This window comes from Daldinia childiae, assembly GCF_008694065.1.
Source record: "Daldinia childiae strain JS-1345 chromosome Unknown Scaffold13, whole genome shotgun sequence".
Classification (NCBI taxonomy): domain Eukaryota; kingdom Fungi; phylum Ascomycota; class Sordariomycetes; order Xylariales; family Hypoxylaceae; genus Daldinia; species Daldinia childiae.
The window spans coordinates 1,011,738-1,024,657 of NW_022984654.1; the positions used below are offsets into that span (position 1 = coordinate 1,011,738).

At 45.6% G+C, this 12,920-nt stretch overlaps 3 protein-coding genes across 3 annotated transcripts; 1 reads left to right on the forward strand and 2 right to left on the reverse strand.

Moving 5' to 3' along the window:
- Positions 1–1,516: 1,516 nt before the first annotated feature.
- On the forward strand, positions 1,517–2,687 carry GL218_08679 (Translation initiation factor eIF-2B subunit alpha; the record flags this gene model as incomplete). The annotated part of the gene is made up of 3 exons (XM_033585486.1): positions 1,517–1,581; positions 1,667–2,534; positions 2,598–2,687. The coding sequence occupies 3 exons, from the start codon at positions 1,517–1,519 to the stop codon at positions 2,685–2,687; spliced, it is 1,023 nt and encodes a 340-aa protein (XP_033440366.1).
- An 888-nt stretch (positions 2,688–3,575) lies between these two features.
- GL218_08680 (uncharacterized protein) lies at positions 3,576–7,185 on the reverse strand (the record flags this gene model as incomplete). Its single annotated transcript, XM_033585487.1, has 13 exons — positions 3,576–3,642; positions 3,761–3,842; positions 3,898–4,163; positions 4,223–4,617; positions 4,667–4,742; positions 4,795–5,488; positions 5,766–6,055; positions 6,118–6,139; positions 6,198–6,211; positions 6,284–6,398; positions 6,472–6,710; positions 6,772–6,890; positions 6,943–7,185. The coding sequence occupies 13 exons, from the start codon at positions 7,183–7,185 to the stop codon at positions 3,576–3,578; spliced, it is 2,622 nt and encodes an 873-aa protein (XP_033440483.1).
- Positions 7,186–11,500: 4,315 nt separating this feature from the next.
- GL218_08681 (putative gpi anchored protein) lies at positions 11,501–12,896 on the reverse strand (the record flags this gene model as incomplete). The annotated part of the gene is made up of 4 exons (XM_033585488.1): positions 11,501–11,658; positions 11,720–11,988; positions 12,075–12,597; positions 12,650–12,896. The coding sequence occupies 4 exons, from the start codon at positions 12,894–12,896 to the stop codon at positions 11,501–11,503; spliced, it is 1,197 nt and encodes a 398-aa protein (XP_033440484.1).
- Between the last annotated feature and the right edge of the window lie 24 nt (positions 12,897–12,920).

Here is a 12,920-nt window from a genome sequence, read left to right on the forward strand (position 1 = left end):
TGGAGATTGCCCTATAGCTTCGGTATTTATGGTCGGACAATGATGTGTGAGGATGATGATAGAGCGTCCAGGGTCTTCGTGTGTAAGTGCTGCAACTTCATGCGATAAGTAGGACATGGTATTGAAATGGGCGAGCATGTGTTTTCTAACATCGTAGTCAGTCCGTACCTCGTTTCGATAATAAGCATCGGTGCAGTGTCGTTGACCACGAGGTGGATGAGTGAATAGCGTTGCTCCGAGAATAGTAACCCTCTCATTAGGTATGTCATATCTGCTGTTGTCAAGAAAAACGAAATCCCCCAATTTCGTATTTGGATTTTTCCTTCTCGTTTGTACGTGATGGCGAAACTGGTCGACATATTCTCTGACCGTCTCCTAGGTTGATCCATTTACCTCTCTAGGGCCAAGTACGTAAAAGACGGCTTTGAATTGGAAGAGATGGCGTTCGATGAATCTCAGATACTGCGTACTGTGGGAGGCGAAGTTGCCGATATCTCCTAGAAGTGCCAGATACGGGGCTTCCGGAGGGATATTAAAATGTCCATAAGCCTCGTCGAGCTCTAAGTGGAGGTCTGACATGATCTGTATTCGGACCATCGTGACGGCGAATAGATTTTTGTATACGACGATACTCCGCCCGTGCTGATATGGTCTATATTAACAGGTAGCTAATTAGGTACCTAATGAATCCAAAATGCAATATTGATGTGGTGGGCTCGTTGAGTGGCTGCTACGTCTTGAGAATATTTATTGAAAGGCCGTGTATGTTAGGTATGTATAAGCAAGCTTGGGACTTTGTAAGATTTACTTCAGGATTAAGAAACTGAGAAGTCTTCAGCTGCGAAACACATGAATACCTAATATAACTATACTTTCCTTCCATCTTTACTTATCATCGATGTAACTTGCCAATATTGAGTATATGTGTGAAAGAGCAATAATAGTTACACTTTCTCTGACTGCCTAATATATAGTTAGTTATACCTTAGGTACCTAAATATGTATAAAGATATGGGTTTAAGGTAGGTATTGAAAGATGCCTGCCCAGATCAACGATAGAGTCGATTTAGGAAGGAAAGCACACGGAAAATGATACCTTCATGACAAGCAATAAATGATGAGCCAATGATATAATATTTAAAGTAACTGAACTTGGGAGAGAAAGTACATCATGTACGATCAGCCTAGACTCGAGAGACCCCTGAATAGATGTACCTGCCATCAGGGTAAATGTGGGGCGAGAACCATGCAATTAGCCGCACTTGCAGATAAAGTTTCGTGGAGGGTGAAGATACCTAGCTGCGATATGCCCCGCGATTTGACTCACACCTAGGTACCTAGGTTAGGTACCTACCTTTACCTAAACTTTTTTTTTAAAAGAAAAGAACCTACAGATACTTCCATTTTATAACACTGCTAAAGACAAACCATCTTCGCCATATTATTTTCCTTCTTCTTGCTTGAAGCAAAACCCGGCATTATTGTAGTGCGCCTAAATATGGCTACAATGGCTACAATGGCGACCACCATCAGCCAAAATGAGATACCTATTCGCAACAATCCGGATCTGGAGTCCTTCGAGTAAGCTTCCCAAATCTTCCTCTAAGCCCGACCAATCCCCTCTACCAAAGCGACAAGTCTAACAATGACCCCTTACCGTCACCAGCATAGTTAGCACCTACGAGAAGCTCCTTGCCGATGACCCGGAGCTCACAATGCCGGTAGCCGCAATCGAGGCACTGATCGAGGCGCTCAGCCAGTCGTCGGCCAAGACCGTCTTTGAGACTATGGATCTCATCAAGACGCAGTCGGCGAAGCTGCGCGGCGCCGTGCGCAATCCCGTCGCCCTGACCCACGGTACCGATCTCTTCCAGCAGTACCTCGTCCTGTCGCTTAAGCAGCCCGGCCCGGACGGCAAGGAGACTAGCAGTCACGAGAACTTCGAGGTCGTGCGCCAGCACCTGATGAAGAACGGAAGATTGTTTGCTCAGCGCGCGAAGCAGGCCCGCGAGCAGATCGCCACCGTTGGACGCGCGTATATCCGTGACGGGAGTACCATTTTGACGCATGGGGGCTCGAGAGTGGTGGGCACGTTGTTGGGGAGAGCGGCGGAGTCTACTACAGGGGATGCTCGGAGACGATTCAAGGTTATTCACGTCGTTAACGAGGCCCGACGGACTGAGAGCTTGAGAGTGGTAGCTGCCCTAAGGGCAAAAGGCGTCCAGGTTGCGACGATACCCGAGTCTGCGGCTGCGTATACAATGGGTAAGGTTGATATGATTATCGTTGGTGCCGAAGCAGTGACCGCAAACGGCGGGGTTATCTCGAGAATGGGAACGTACCAACTTGCCTTACTAGCCAAAGCCCGCAATATCGACTTCTTCGTTGCTGCCGAACAACACAAGTTCGGCAGGACGTTTCCCCTAGACCAATTCGACCTTGGCTTCGACCAGGGCATACTAGATTTCCATGCAAAGGACCAGGAGGAAGGTGACAAACATGCACAAATAAATCCAGATCCCGTGGATTATACAGTACGTTGAGATATCCTACTATTGCTGTTTTTAAGCATCCGTTTGCTAATATTCACAACGTAGCCGGCGGAATTTATCACGTCATTCCTCTCAGACTACGGCGTCCTCACACCAACAGCTGTGGCCAAGCAGATTATAGATCTGTTGTATTGAGGTTCAGCTGACTTCGCGGTAAAGTATTTTGCAAGCCTGGTTTTGCACTGCGCAAGTTTCATATCGCAGGTGTACATACCCTATGACGAGACGGGATACGGGATTTGTTGCCAACATGTCCTATCAGCTTTTGGCTACGTGTCACAAGAAATTGTTGTTTACACGGACTTGGAGTTCAGTGCGCAAGCCCTGGCATTTCTTGTAGACTAAGTAATTATATGCCTTACAACGGTTACCCTCATAGGTAGGCGCATTGTGTAGGGGGCTATTATGGCATTTGATCTCCTTGGTCCGGTGGAGATGATAGAACATTGCAACCCACGGGAGAGCAGATACTACTAGCACATATCATGGGCTTAGGTAGTGTACACATTGACTACGATGGACGATTATCATGCTGTATGAATCGCATGATGCCCTGATTTAGCATAAGGGTAAACAGAAAAAGCCAAAAAAAAAAAAAAGATCAGACACGTTTATGAGACCAACGAATAAGATTGTGACTGCAATAGGAAACTCGTAATTTAAATGAGTGAGTACCTGCTTTTGCCATTTTAGATACACCGGTCCAATGCAAAGTTTTCCCCCTTTGGAGATATACTGGCAATATCCACATACCCCCACCTTTTCCTTCCTTATTGAAAGGACGTTTCTTTCTTTCCATATTGCGTTCCCGTAGTAGGAGGGATTTCTTATAGACTGATACTGTACTGTGCTGAGAGGATAACTGGTTGACTGCAAGTTGTTGAGCGGATGTTGAATCCGCTCTAGACGCTGAGGTATATACACCATTTTTGGTGTAAGAGTGAGTGGAACTTTGACTGAATTTTCCAGTTGTTGGAACTGGGTTTATGTCCTGAACTACTGTCTCACTAGCTGGCTCCTTTCCTAGAGGTCGCGGACGAGTCTTGCGCCGACCCAAGCGTACAAGTAGTTGCGTTGATACCAGTTTACACTAAAATAGACCGCTTATTAGTATTTGCCTAGATTTTGTAGGAGGACCACAATGTGTATAGACGAAAAATGAATTTATAGAGCGAGAAAACCAAAGGTGTTGTGAGAATATAACATACAATGTCTTCCTTCCCGCAATACGAGGGTGGGTGGCCCAGGACCCGCCAAGTACAATATTGTGCTTCTCGTCAAAGAAATCGGCTGCAATTCCTATTAGTATATTGTTATGAGATTTTGGAAGAATATTTTATCATACCCGTGTACCCCGGATAGAGAGCCAAAGGCTGAAAGCCTTCGTGCGGCCGGAGTGGGGAGCTGGTCCACTCCCATACGCCTCCCATCTCGGCTTGGCCCGCTAGGCGGTTGCCGTGAGCGGTCACGGCCACGGGATGCCAATGGCGGAAGCCCACATTAGCATCGCTAAGGTCGATGAACAATTCGTCATTTTCAGATGAACTGCCATCGACGGCCCGTGTAGTGCTTGATGGTGGAGTTTCCTCAACGCCGTCATTGACCAAATGGCTGGACACATTATAGTTAGCCAGCATTCACCGCCCCTATATCATAGGAGGAGGACTTACGCATTGACTGCCGGGACAGTGCTGCCTAGTTGGCGTTCTGCTTCTTTCCTCTTCATGTTATCAACGTAAGAGTATATGCTCCGAGCCTCCTCAAACGTAGGGATTCGACCACCTAACCAAGCAGCACACCCCGAGAGCTCATCGTAAGATGCAAGTACCGGCCAATCGAGCGCATACTTAAGCGGTACCAACCCGTAGACAGTACGCACACTCTTACCTTCCAAGAATGACAGAGGAACGGCTTGCTGGTCACCAGCTTCGTTACTGTGTCCGTTACTATGGCCGTTTGTTTCCTTGACTTCATGGCCATTAAGGCCATCATTATGGCTCAGGCTTTCGTTAGCCCAAGAGGCAGGGGGTTTTGCTGTCTTGGTATTGTACAGATATAGCGCGTACTATAATAAGTTAGAAAGCTATCTCTTCTTCAGCGGCAATGAAACTCACCTCCTCGTTGGTAATGGGTCTTCCTTTAGCTTGAAAATTGTGTACTAGTACGCGTCTAGGCGGCTTCTCATTGTCCCTATGAATCAATTAATATAATTCTCGAATTAAGTCGTGCTGGTATAACCGACCATCCGAAGTGATCAGTTGAGTTTTGTACATGATCGGGATCTTCGAGTCCAATTGTGAGTTCTTGCTCAGGTATATCAAACCAATCATTGCTGACTCTCGCCGTGTAGGCATCTTGAGCTAGAGCTTCGAAGTTCGGCCTCTTTGTATGAGGCGGCGGGAGAGTCTTGTCACTCTGTAGCATCATATAGAGTAGTGTCTCCAAATGCATGATTTCGTGCTCAAAACCCACCCATATAGCTCTTCCGACATTTCTAGGAATATTCTCCAGACCAACGGAATAGATGCTTCTTAGCCTATCTCGTACCCGTTCCTGGTATTCTATGATGTCCTCGACGGGTGGCCATTCGTCTGGAATTTCCGAATGTTGATGACAGATTTCCGGGTTATCAACGTCTGGGTCTATCCCTCGCTCGAAGATTGAGGAGTAGAAAGCTGGTCCCGTAAGAGGATTCTTGGTGGTTTTGGTCAATTGAATATCAAGGAACGTTGGGGTATGTCCAAGGTAGAAAATGCACGCATTCCGAAGCTTGATGGGCTTGTCTAATAGCTCTTCGTTAGGCAACATGCGCCTAGTGACGATATCCCATGTATCCCATAGACCCTCAAAGTCCCCTAGAGACGGGATATGAGAACGGGCATATTCCGAAGGGTTAGGGCTAAATGTCATGTTTGGCTTGGTTAGAAGATGAAGACCTGGTAAGCTATTAGTTTAACCTGGTTTGACATCCACTCGAAAACCTACGGGGGTTAGGGCCGCCCCGCATTTAAAAGCCACGATAGATGTACGCAAGGATACTACAGGCATGCCTTAAAGACGGCAAGGTCTCCTGACCTGTCTCACGTGGACTACTTGCTGCATGGCATCTTAAAACGTGGAGTGGTTCCTGTTTATTCGTAGGATGGGATGTGACGGAAGTAGGACAAAACCCCATATACCCGGGGTTGGACAAAGAATTCGTGGTCCACTCACCGTAGTCTTCTTCTTCGGTCATCCAGCGATCAGCTTCGATCATGCCCGCAGACCGCCATAAATTCCTGCAGCCCTCTTCCGAGTACTTTAGACTCTGTTCGACTTGAATACGTTCCTGGGCCTTGACCGTCTCCCCTAAGATTATGGTGTCTCGTGGTGGCGAGTAGAACGCTTGGTGGCGTCCTCCTTCGATATCATAGACGTATTCACCAATGACCTGCCAGTCATCTAGGTCAAATGCCTTATGTCCAAGGACCTCATTTGCATGAGAGAGTCCGTTCAGGAGGAACCTTGGCCAGTCAGCACAAGGAGAAGCCGGAAGGATGTATGCATTGCGTCATTCTTAACTGACCTATGCGTGGTGCCGTGTCTGTCTTGAGAGCAGCATATAGGGTTCAGTATAGCTCAATGTGGATTTTCAATAATACTAACCGTTATATGCGTGACTATTGTGTTGGGCGTCAGAAGCCTGATAACTCTTCAAGTGTGAGCATGGTATGGGACGTTCCATGACTTACTAGACCTTGGAAGGATCTGTGCAGGAGTCCAACCCAATCAGAAAGCTATCCGCTGGCTGGAGAACATCGGCGAAACCTCTCAGGAACGAGGCTGCTTCGTCCCGGTGGAAGTTACCTATTTAGGCTGGTCAATTGCAAGGGATCTGATTTGGCGTCTATATGTATACGGAATATGCTCGAGTTCGTACCAATGCTAGACCCGAGAGATAAAACGCATTTTCGCTTGGAGGCGATCTGCGGCCTCCTTAACCATTCACGGCCGTCATCGTATGTTCCTAATAATCCGTGACACCGGACGTGACGGAAATTTGGGACCTGAGCCAGAGTTCTTGACAACTCATCTTCTGACAAATCAAGAGCATAATAGTCGATCTTCTTGCCGGCGTCGTCGAGAGCTTGAAGTAAAAGAGCAACCTTCCTCAAGTTGCTAGCCAAGAAGGTCAATCAATATTGCCACCGAGTTACGGAGATGATCCTATATAACTCACCCGCTACCTAACTCGAGCACCAAAGATCCGGACGGAATTGACTTAGCAATGGCAGCAGCCGAACGCCGCAAGACTTGGATCTCATAATTTGTTAAATAGTACTCTTCTAAATATGTGATCTAATGTTCCCGTCAGCGTGAAAGTGATGAGTGTAACTATTGTTCGTCTAACCTCTTCAAACAGCTGTAGACCTTTCTCGTCATAGAGTAGCAAGGTCGGTAATTTCCGGGGTCCCTCCTGAGGGCGCAGTAACTTATGGATTTCCTCTTTTAAGTTAATTTCGACGGCGGTTTGCCGTATGTCGGTAATATCAACATTTGGTCGTCGTCCCGCGGTTAGACTAGCATCCTTTTCTAACTTGTACTCCGGGTTGGGAAACTGAGGTTCATACGGTGACTCGACAATAGATGGCATAGCTGTAGCTGTAGCTGCTGCTGGCTGATGATGATAAAATTGCCTTATTACACAAGAGATGATGGCTGCAAAGCTTAGAGGGTAGTTTCACGTTTCTGCAGGGGTGAGGATATCGTAGGTAATATATATATATAAATTTCAATTGGGACGGCTGTAAAAGTCTGAATGGCGTAACATGAGAGTTACAATACAGGAATATGTATCTACTTAGACCTAGTACAAAAAGCATATTGTGAGATGAGAAGCCGGACAAACCTAGCTGCGAGGCCACATTCTCTGCCGCTAATAAGGGGAGCAAGGGAACAAGGGTAGAAATGGTGATGTCAGTCGGGGACTAAGAGTTTGGTCCCAGTCTGGATGTGGTGGGACTAACGACGAAGTTCCCAGGTACGTCAGCCCTAAAAGCGTCCGAGCAAGCTGCATCCACGGCGGCCATCCTGGATATACTATTTGACTACCGCGATATGTAATGTATTGTATGTATGTACGTAGGTTAGGCTATCGTATGTGTGATCCGAGGAAAGGCGTGAAAATGCGGATGGGGCTCGTATCTATCCACGCTGCCACGCCGCCACGCCTTTCTTACGGCAGGATGATACGGTAATTCGGGTTGCCAAGAAGGGTCTTGGGAAGGGGTCTTGGGGCGGCATGTAAGTGAGTGTCCCGGAACTTGGATAGTTGAGAACTGAGGAGTCAGAAATTGTTTTGTCATAAAATGCTGCAAGTTAAACTAGACCATAATCATGAGAGTGGGATGTTGAAGGAGAATAACAAATCACGGGCCAGAATAGGGAGGACGAGGAAAAGCTACGGCTGTCCCGGCCCCGCAATGAGAAACCTTTTGAAGTGGCCAGTGCATGCAATCGTATCAATCATATCAATCGTATGGTACACCCGCACTACTACCCCTAGTCCTTACCTTAGGTGCCGGGTTAGGGTACCTACTTTGGTTAGGTACCTGAGTAGTTCTTGTTCAACTTACATTAGGTAGGTAGTCCCTACATACCGTATCATGTTGTGCGACAAGAACGCTGCAGGCGCCCTCGCCGTCCCTTACCTACCCTTACCTACAGGTAAGCTACCACGGGTGTACCTTGGTTCGGTTCCGGTTCCTGGTAGACGTTTCCTTACGGTGAGAAAACTAATACGGAGGTAATTTTTTTTGTCTTATTATCGGTCAGATACATGTACCGAATATTTGATACGGGAATATCTATACACTCACTACCTACCTATACACTACCACAAGCAACATTCGGAATGCATTAGTATATTAGGCATCGGGCCTTTATTTTGCAAGGCATTAATAGACCTTGTCTATATATTAATACTTACCTAGGAGATAGATATATATTATGTAAAGGAACAAGTGATGACGCATGTTCAATCATTATTACATTGGGACAACGCAAACCAAAACTCTTCCATCCCAATAGTATGATGCAGTACTACCTGGGGGACACTTGGTTGATATTAGGGATGATTGATATTGGACGTGACTTACCTAATATATATACCAAATACATTATATAAGAGGTAGATGTATATGTATATAAGCAATAATATATTGGTTGTTTAATAATATCCCAATCATTTTTAAAGGAAATCCTAGTTATTCGGTTTATAGCATACTTACCTACATAAGTACCTAGATTACCTTTATTCATACATAGAAATATACCTCCGGGCCGAGATGTTTCTCGCTATCTACGTCACCTATATGTGACCATGACCTGACGATCTTTACCGAAACTCTCCCCCCACTTTACCCCTCAACAACCGAAAGAGCCTCCCACACACGTGTAAGTCTATATTTGGCGATAAGCGACAAAGATTTATAGCGTCATTTACGGCCGTCGCAGCGTCTCGCGAAATGCAGCATTACATTAGGGAGGTGGCATTGATAGACGGCTGGCCAGCTGATCATGGGGTACAGCTCACATGATTTCTAAATTGACCATTACCTAGTCTTTGCCTAACCCAGCGGCCTGCATCTTTTGTGTTGAGCTTTCCGAACTTTCTATTGCATCTTCTTCCTACTTAATGGTGGGACAGTGCCTGGATGTAACCCCCGACTGCACGTCAATTGTGGGGAAGTACTTTCCCCGTGACACCCCCAGAGAGTTTTTTGTAGCTTTTGTAGCTTTGTAGGTAACTTTTACGGTCAAAAGTACCGAGGTATCTGGTCCCTCTTTACATCCCGTCGGGCAGGTTTTTTTCTTTCTAGATAGTAAGCAACCCGAAGAGAAGAAAAGGGAGTGAACACCCCATATGTTCTTAATGGAGCGTCTCATTCTTATTTATTGCAATGCGACTTCATCATCTTTGACAGGCTTCAGTTTTTCCGCGGCACACTCGGCCACCAACTCAAAATTTACATAGAGCAGCAGAGGTGAACCCTCCAGTCGAGCCAAACCTTCGGTCTAAACTTTACTGGAGCACATGAGCGACTTTCGAGAGTGGCAATTATACCTGAAGGGAAATAAGGAGGGTTGGAATAAGTTTATGGAGGGTCGTCGACCCTTAAAAGACGTTAGCCTCAATTTCGAAGAATATCAGCTGGCCCGAAGCTAGCCAGCATTGAGACGGTAAGGCATTGATCATGGGATGCAATTTACGACTTGTAATTTTTTGAAATTCATAATCTGCTCATCTTTCTGGATAGTTACCTGGCATGCGTTTAATCTAACCTTGGTCCGTTTTTAGGTTATCAGAGATTGGCATTGGGTTGGGCTGACAAAAAGAGAAACTCAGCTTGGATGGATTATGGTGTGGTGATTTCTTACCCTATGGGTTATTGTACGAGAAATTCGGCGAAACTTCCCTTGATGCGTTCTTGGTAAATTTCCCTGGGGTGAAAAGTATAGAGCGTGAGGAGCACAGCGTCATGTATGCAATATGAGCAGAACAAGTCAAGAGTTGAGCAACTGTTCGGGAATATATACGATATCTGTTGGCTATATATAAGAGAGGGATAATGAAGACTCGTGAAAATTACCAGCCCTGTAGGGTCTTATAAAGTTGAAAAAGAGCTAATGTAGAATATAATAAACTAACAAACTACACTATGATAGCCTGACATAAGAATTCTAAGCTGACCTCATATACCTACGATGAATTGAATAATAATGTCAGAAAGATAGCTTCATCAAACTCATTTCTAGCTATGGGTAAGTTAAGTAGATAATAGTTGTAGTTGTACCAATTATGGTATAATACTGTTTGTTTAGTCTATCCTCAAAACTTATGAGGGGGTAGCAGGAGCGGCATCAGAGTTAACAGGTCGTTACCAAGAATATATATCGTTATCGAGTATATTTAGATTGATATATCTAAGTATTTATTTATATTGATCCTATATTGTTTTTAAATAGGATATAATGACTTGGGCTAGTTAGATTTTGACGTCCTTTGAATTTGGGTGATTATAGATTTAAGTATTGTGTTTATATATTCAGTTAACCAATAATCTTTCATTCTGGTAGTATGAGTCACAAATCCGTTGTAAGAAACTATGAAATTGGCGTTGGTGTAAGGTTCTGTCTAGGGTGCTAGAAAGTAGGCCAAGCTGCAGTAAGAGTCATGATATATATTTTAAAATAACATAAAAAGCAATACGAAATATAACGTCTGGTGACGAAGAGGGAACACGCTCGGTCACAGCACATATTCAGGTAATAGTCCTGGATGAGATGTCGAGGTCCGAGAGATCGTAGGTTCAATCCCTAACCAGACAAATACTCTTTCATTCGATTTCTTTTTGGCCCTCATATTCTTTTGGTTCATGTATTATTAGGTGTATAGGAAACGCGGAAATTAGTGTTGAATGATTATCAACTTCTAGACTTTATATTTAACACCTAGTTGATATCATAATTATTTCAATCATTATCAATTATATTAATACCTACTCAACATACTTAGAACACTTCTCTATGACCGCGAGATAATTATTTTCTGCTAATGCTATATTACTAACTTTCAAAAGACTGTCTAGTACGCCTGGAAGACGACATGAGTCATAAAGCACGGCCTCTCACTAAATGGAGCTATATTCAGGGGTAATTTATCAACGAACCAACGAACCAACGAACCAAATTCAGTATAGCATGTATTAAAGAAATATATTTCGAGTCCAGTTAATGTATTCAAGTTCTTGCGAATTTAATGAGCTTATGCATATATGTATAGGGGTATATTTAATTCCACCATCTAACTCTAGACTGAACCCATTCCCCGTAATTTGATTATGTACACAGGGGTCTATAAAAACTATAGTGACTAAAAGTGAGAGACCTGGGAAATCCTAATTTGCTTAAGCGCTGGTAGAAGAAGGAGGACCACCGCTCATAGAACCGCTCGGGAATCCACTAGGAGCAGTCCCATTTCCACCAGGGCCAGTTCCGTTGCCACCTCCACCGCCACCGATGGTGAAGCCAGTCGAGTGGCCACCCTCAGCATCAAGGTATGCGGCTACAATTTACGAATTAGCTCTCATATTCTTATCTGTATTTTAGAAGTAGATTAAACTTACCAACTCCGTAGTACTCGTCCTCGTTGTAGTCAGCAGAGCCGTTAATGCCGATCTGGATCCACGCAAATAGGCCGTCCTCGATGGAGTCGCCGAGGTAGACGAATTGCGGGATAGGGTCGAACGACTCGTCAGCCTGGATGATGGACCACATGTCTTCGTCGTTGGTGGTTACTTCCACTGTGTTGGTGTTGTACGGATACGTCGCCTCGACTTCGACGCGTAGGTCCTCGGGCCAGAATAGCTGTCCGATGTGACTAACCGGCGCATTCCTATTGTCGAGGGTTAGTTATGGTGTATCGAAAAAATCGAAGCATTGGACTCTAGGATAGGTGACTTTATTTTTATCATAACTTACCACACGGAGATAGTACCGTTGGGCATGACCGTAGCATTGGTATGCGACAACAAGTGCGTGTGGACGGCACGTCCACCGTAGTGACCAGGGAAGATTGTCTCAAAGCTGGCGACACCATCGCCATCCGTCAACTGGACTCCTCGGAGGTAAGTAGAGTTGTATCCACCATCGGCGTAGTTTCCGTTGGTAGAGATACCGCTGTAGACACCGGTGGCATTGCAATTCCAGATATCAACCGCGACGGCAGGCATGGGATCGCAGGTGTTGACGTCGATGTACTGGACCTCGAGGAATAAGTCGATACCGTCACAATACTTGGCCTCCTTGACGTTGGATCGCATCTTCTCGCCTACAACATAGTACGGTCCACCGGTGATTTCAGGGGCCAAGATACAGCTCGTGTTTCCACTGAAGACCTCCTCGAGTGAAGTGAACATGTCGTAGTCATATGTTCCCGTCATGTTGTGGTTGACCTTCTCCCAGGCCTGGAGATCCGCGAGGTCTCGCTTGTTTTTTCTCGCGGCTGAAGACTCTGTTAGTTCAAAACACCTTGTAGTTTAATATTCAATACTCACTGGTCTGGATGCCGCGCTGCTGTCGGATTTTATTAACAGTCTCGGCACGGCGCTTGATCGAGCGCGCCTTGAGTGCCTGAGCGGAAGCCGAGTTCGAGCATGAAGCCAGCGATCGAGCGCCGAGTTGAGCCGCATTGTCACGGGCTACAATCTCACGCTTCATCTTGTGCGAATCATGCTTCTCGCCAGGATGAGCAGTGGCGTAGCTGACAAGAGCCGCGAGGGCTAGGTTGGAGAAAGCGACCATGATGACGATGAGCAAATAGAGGAT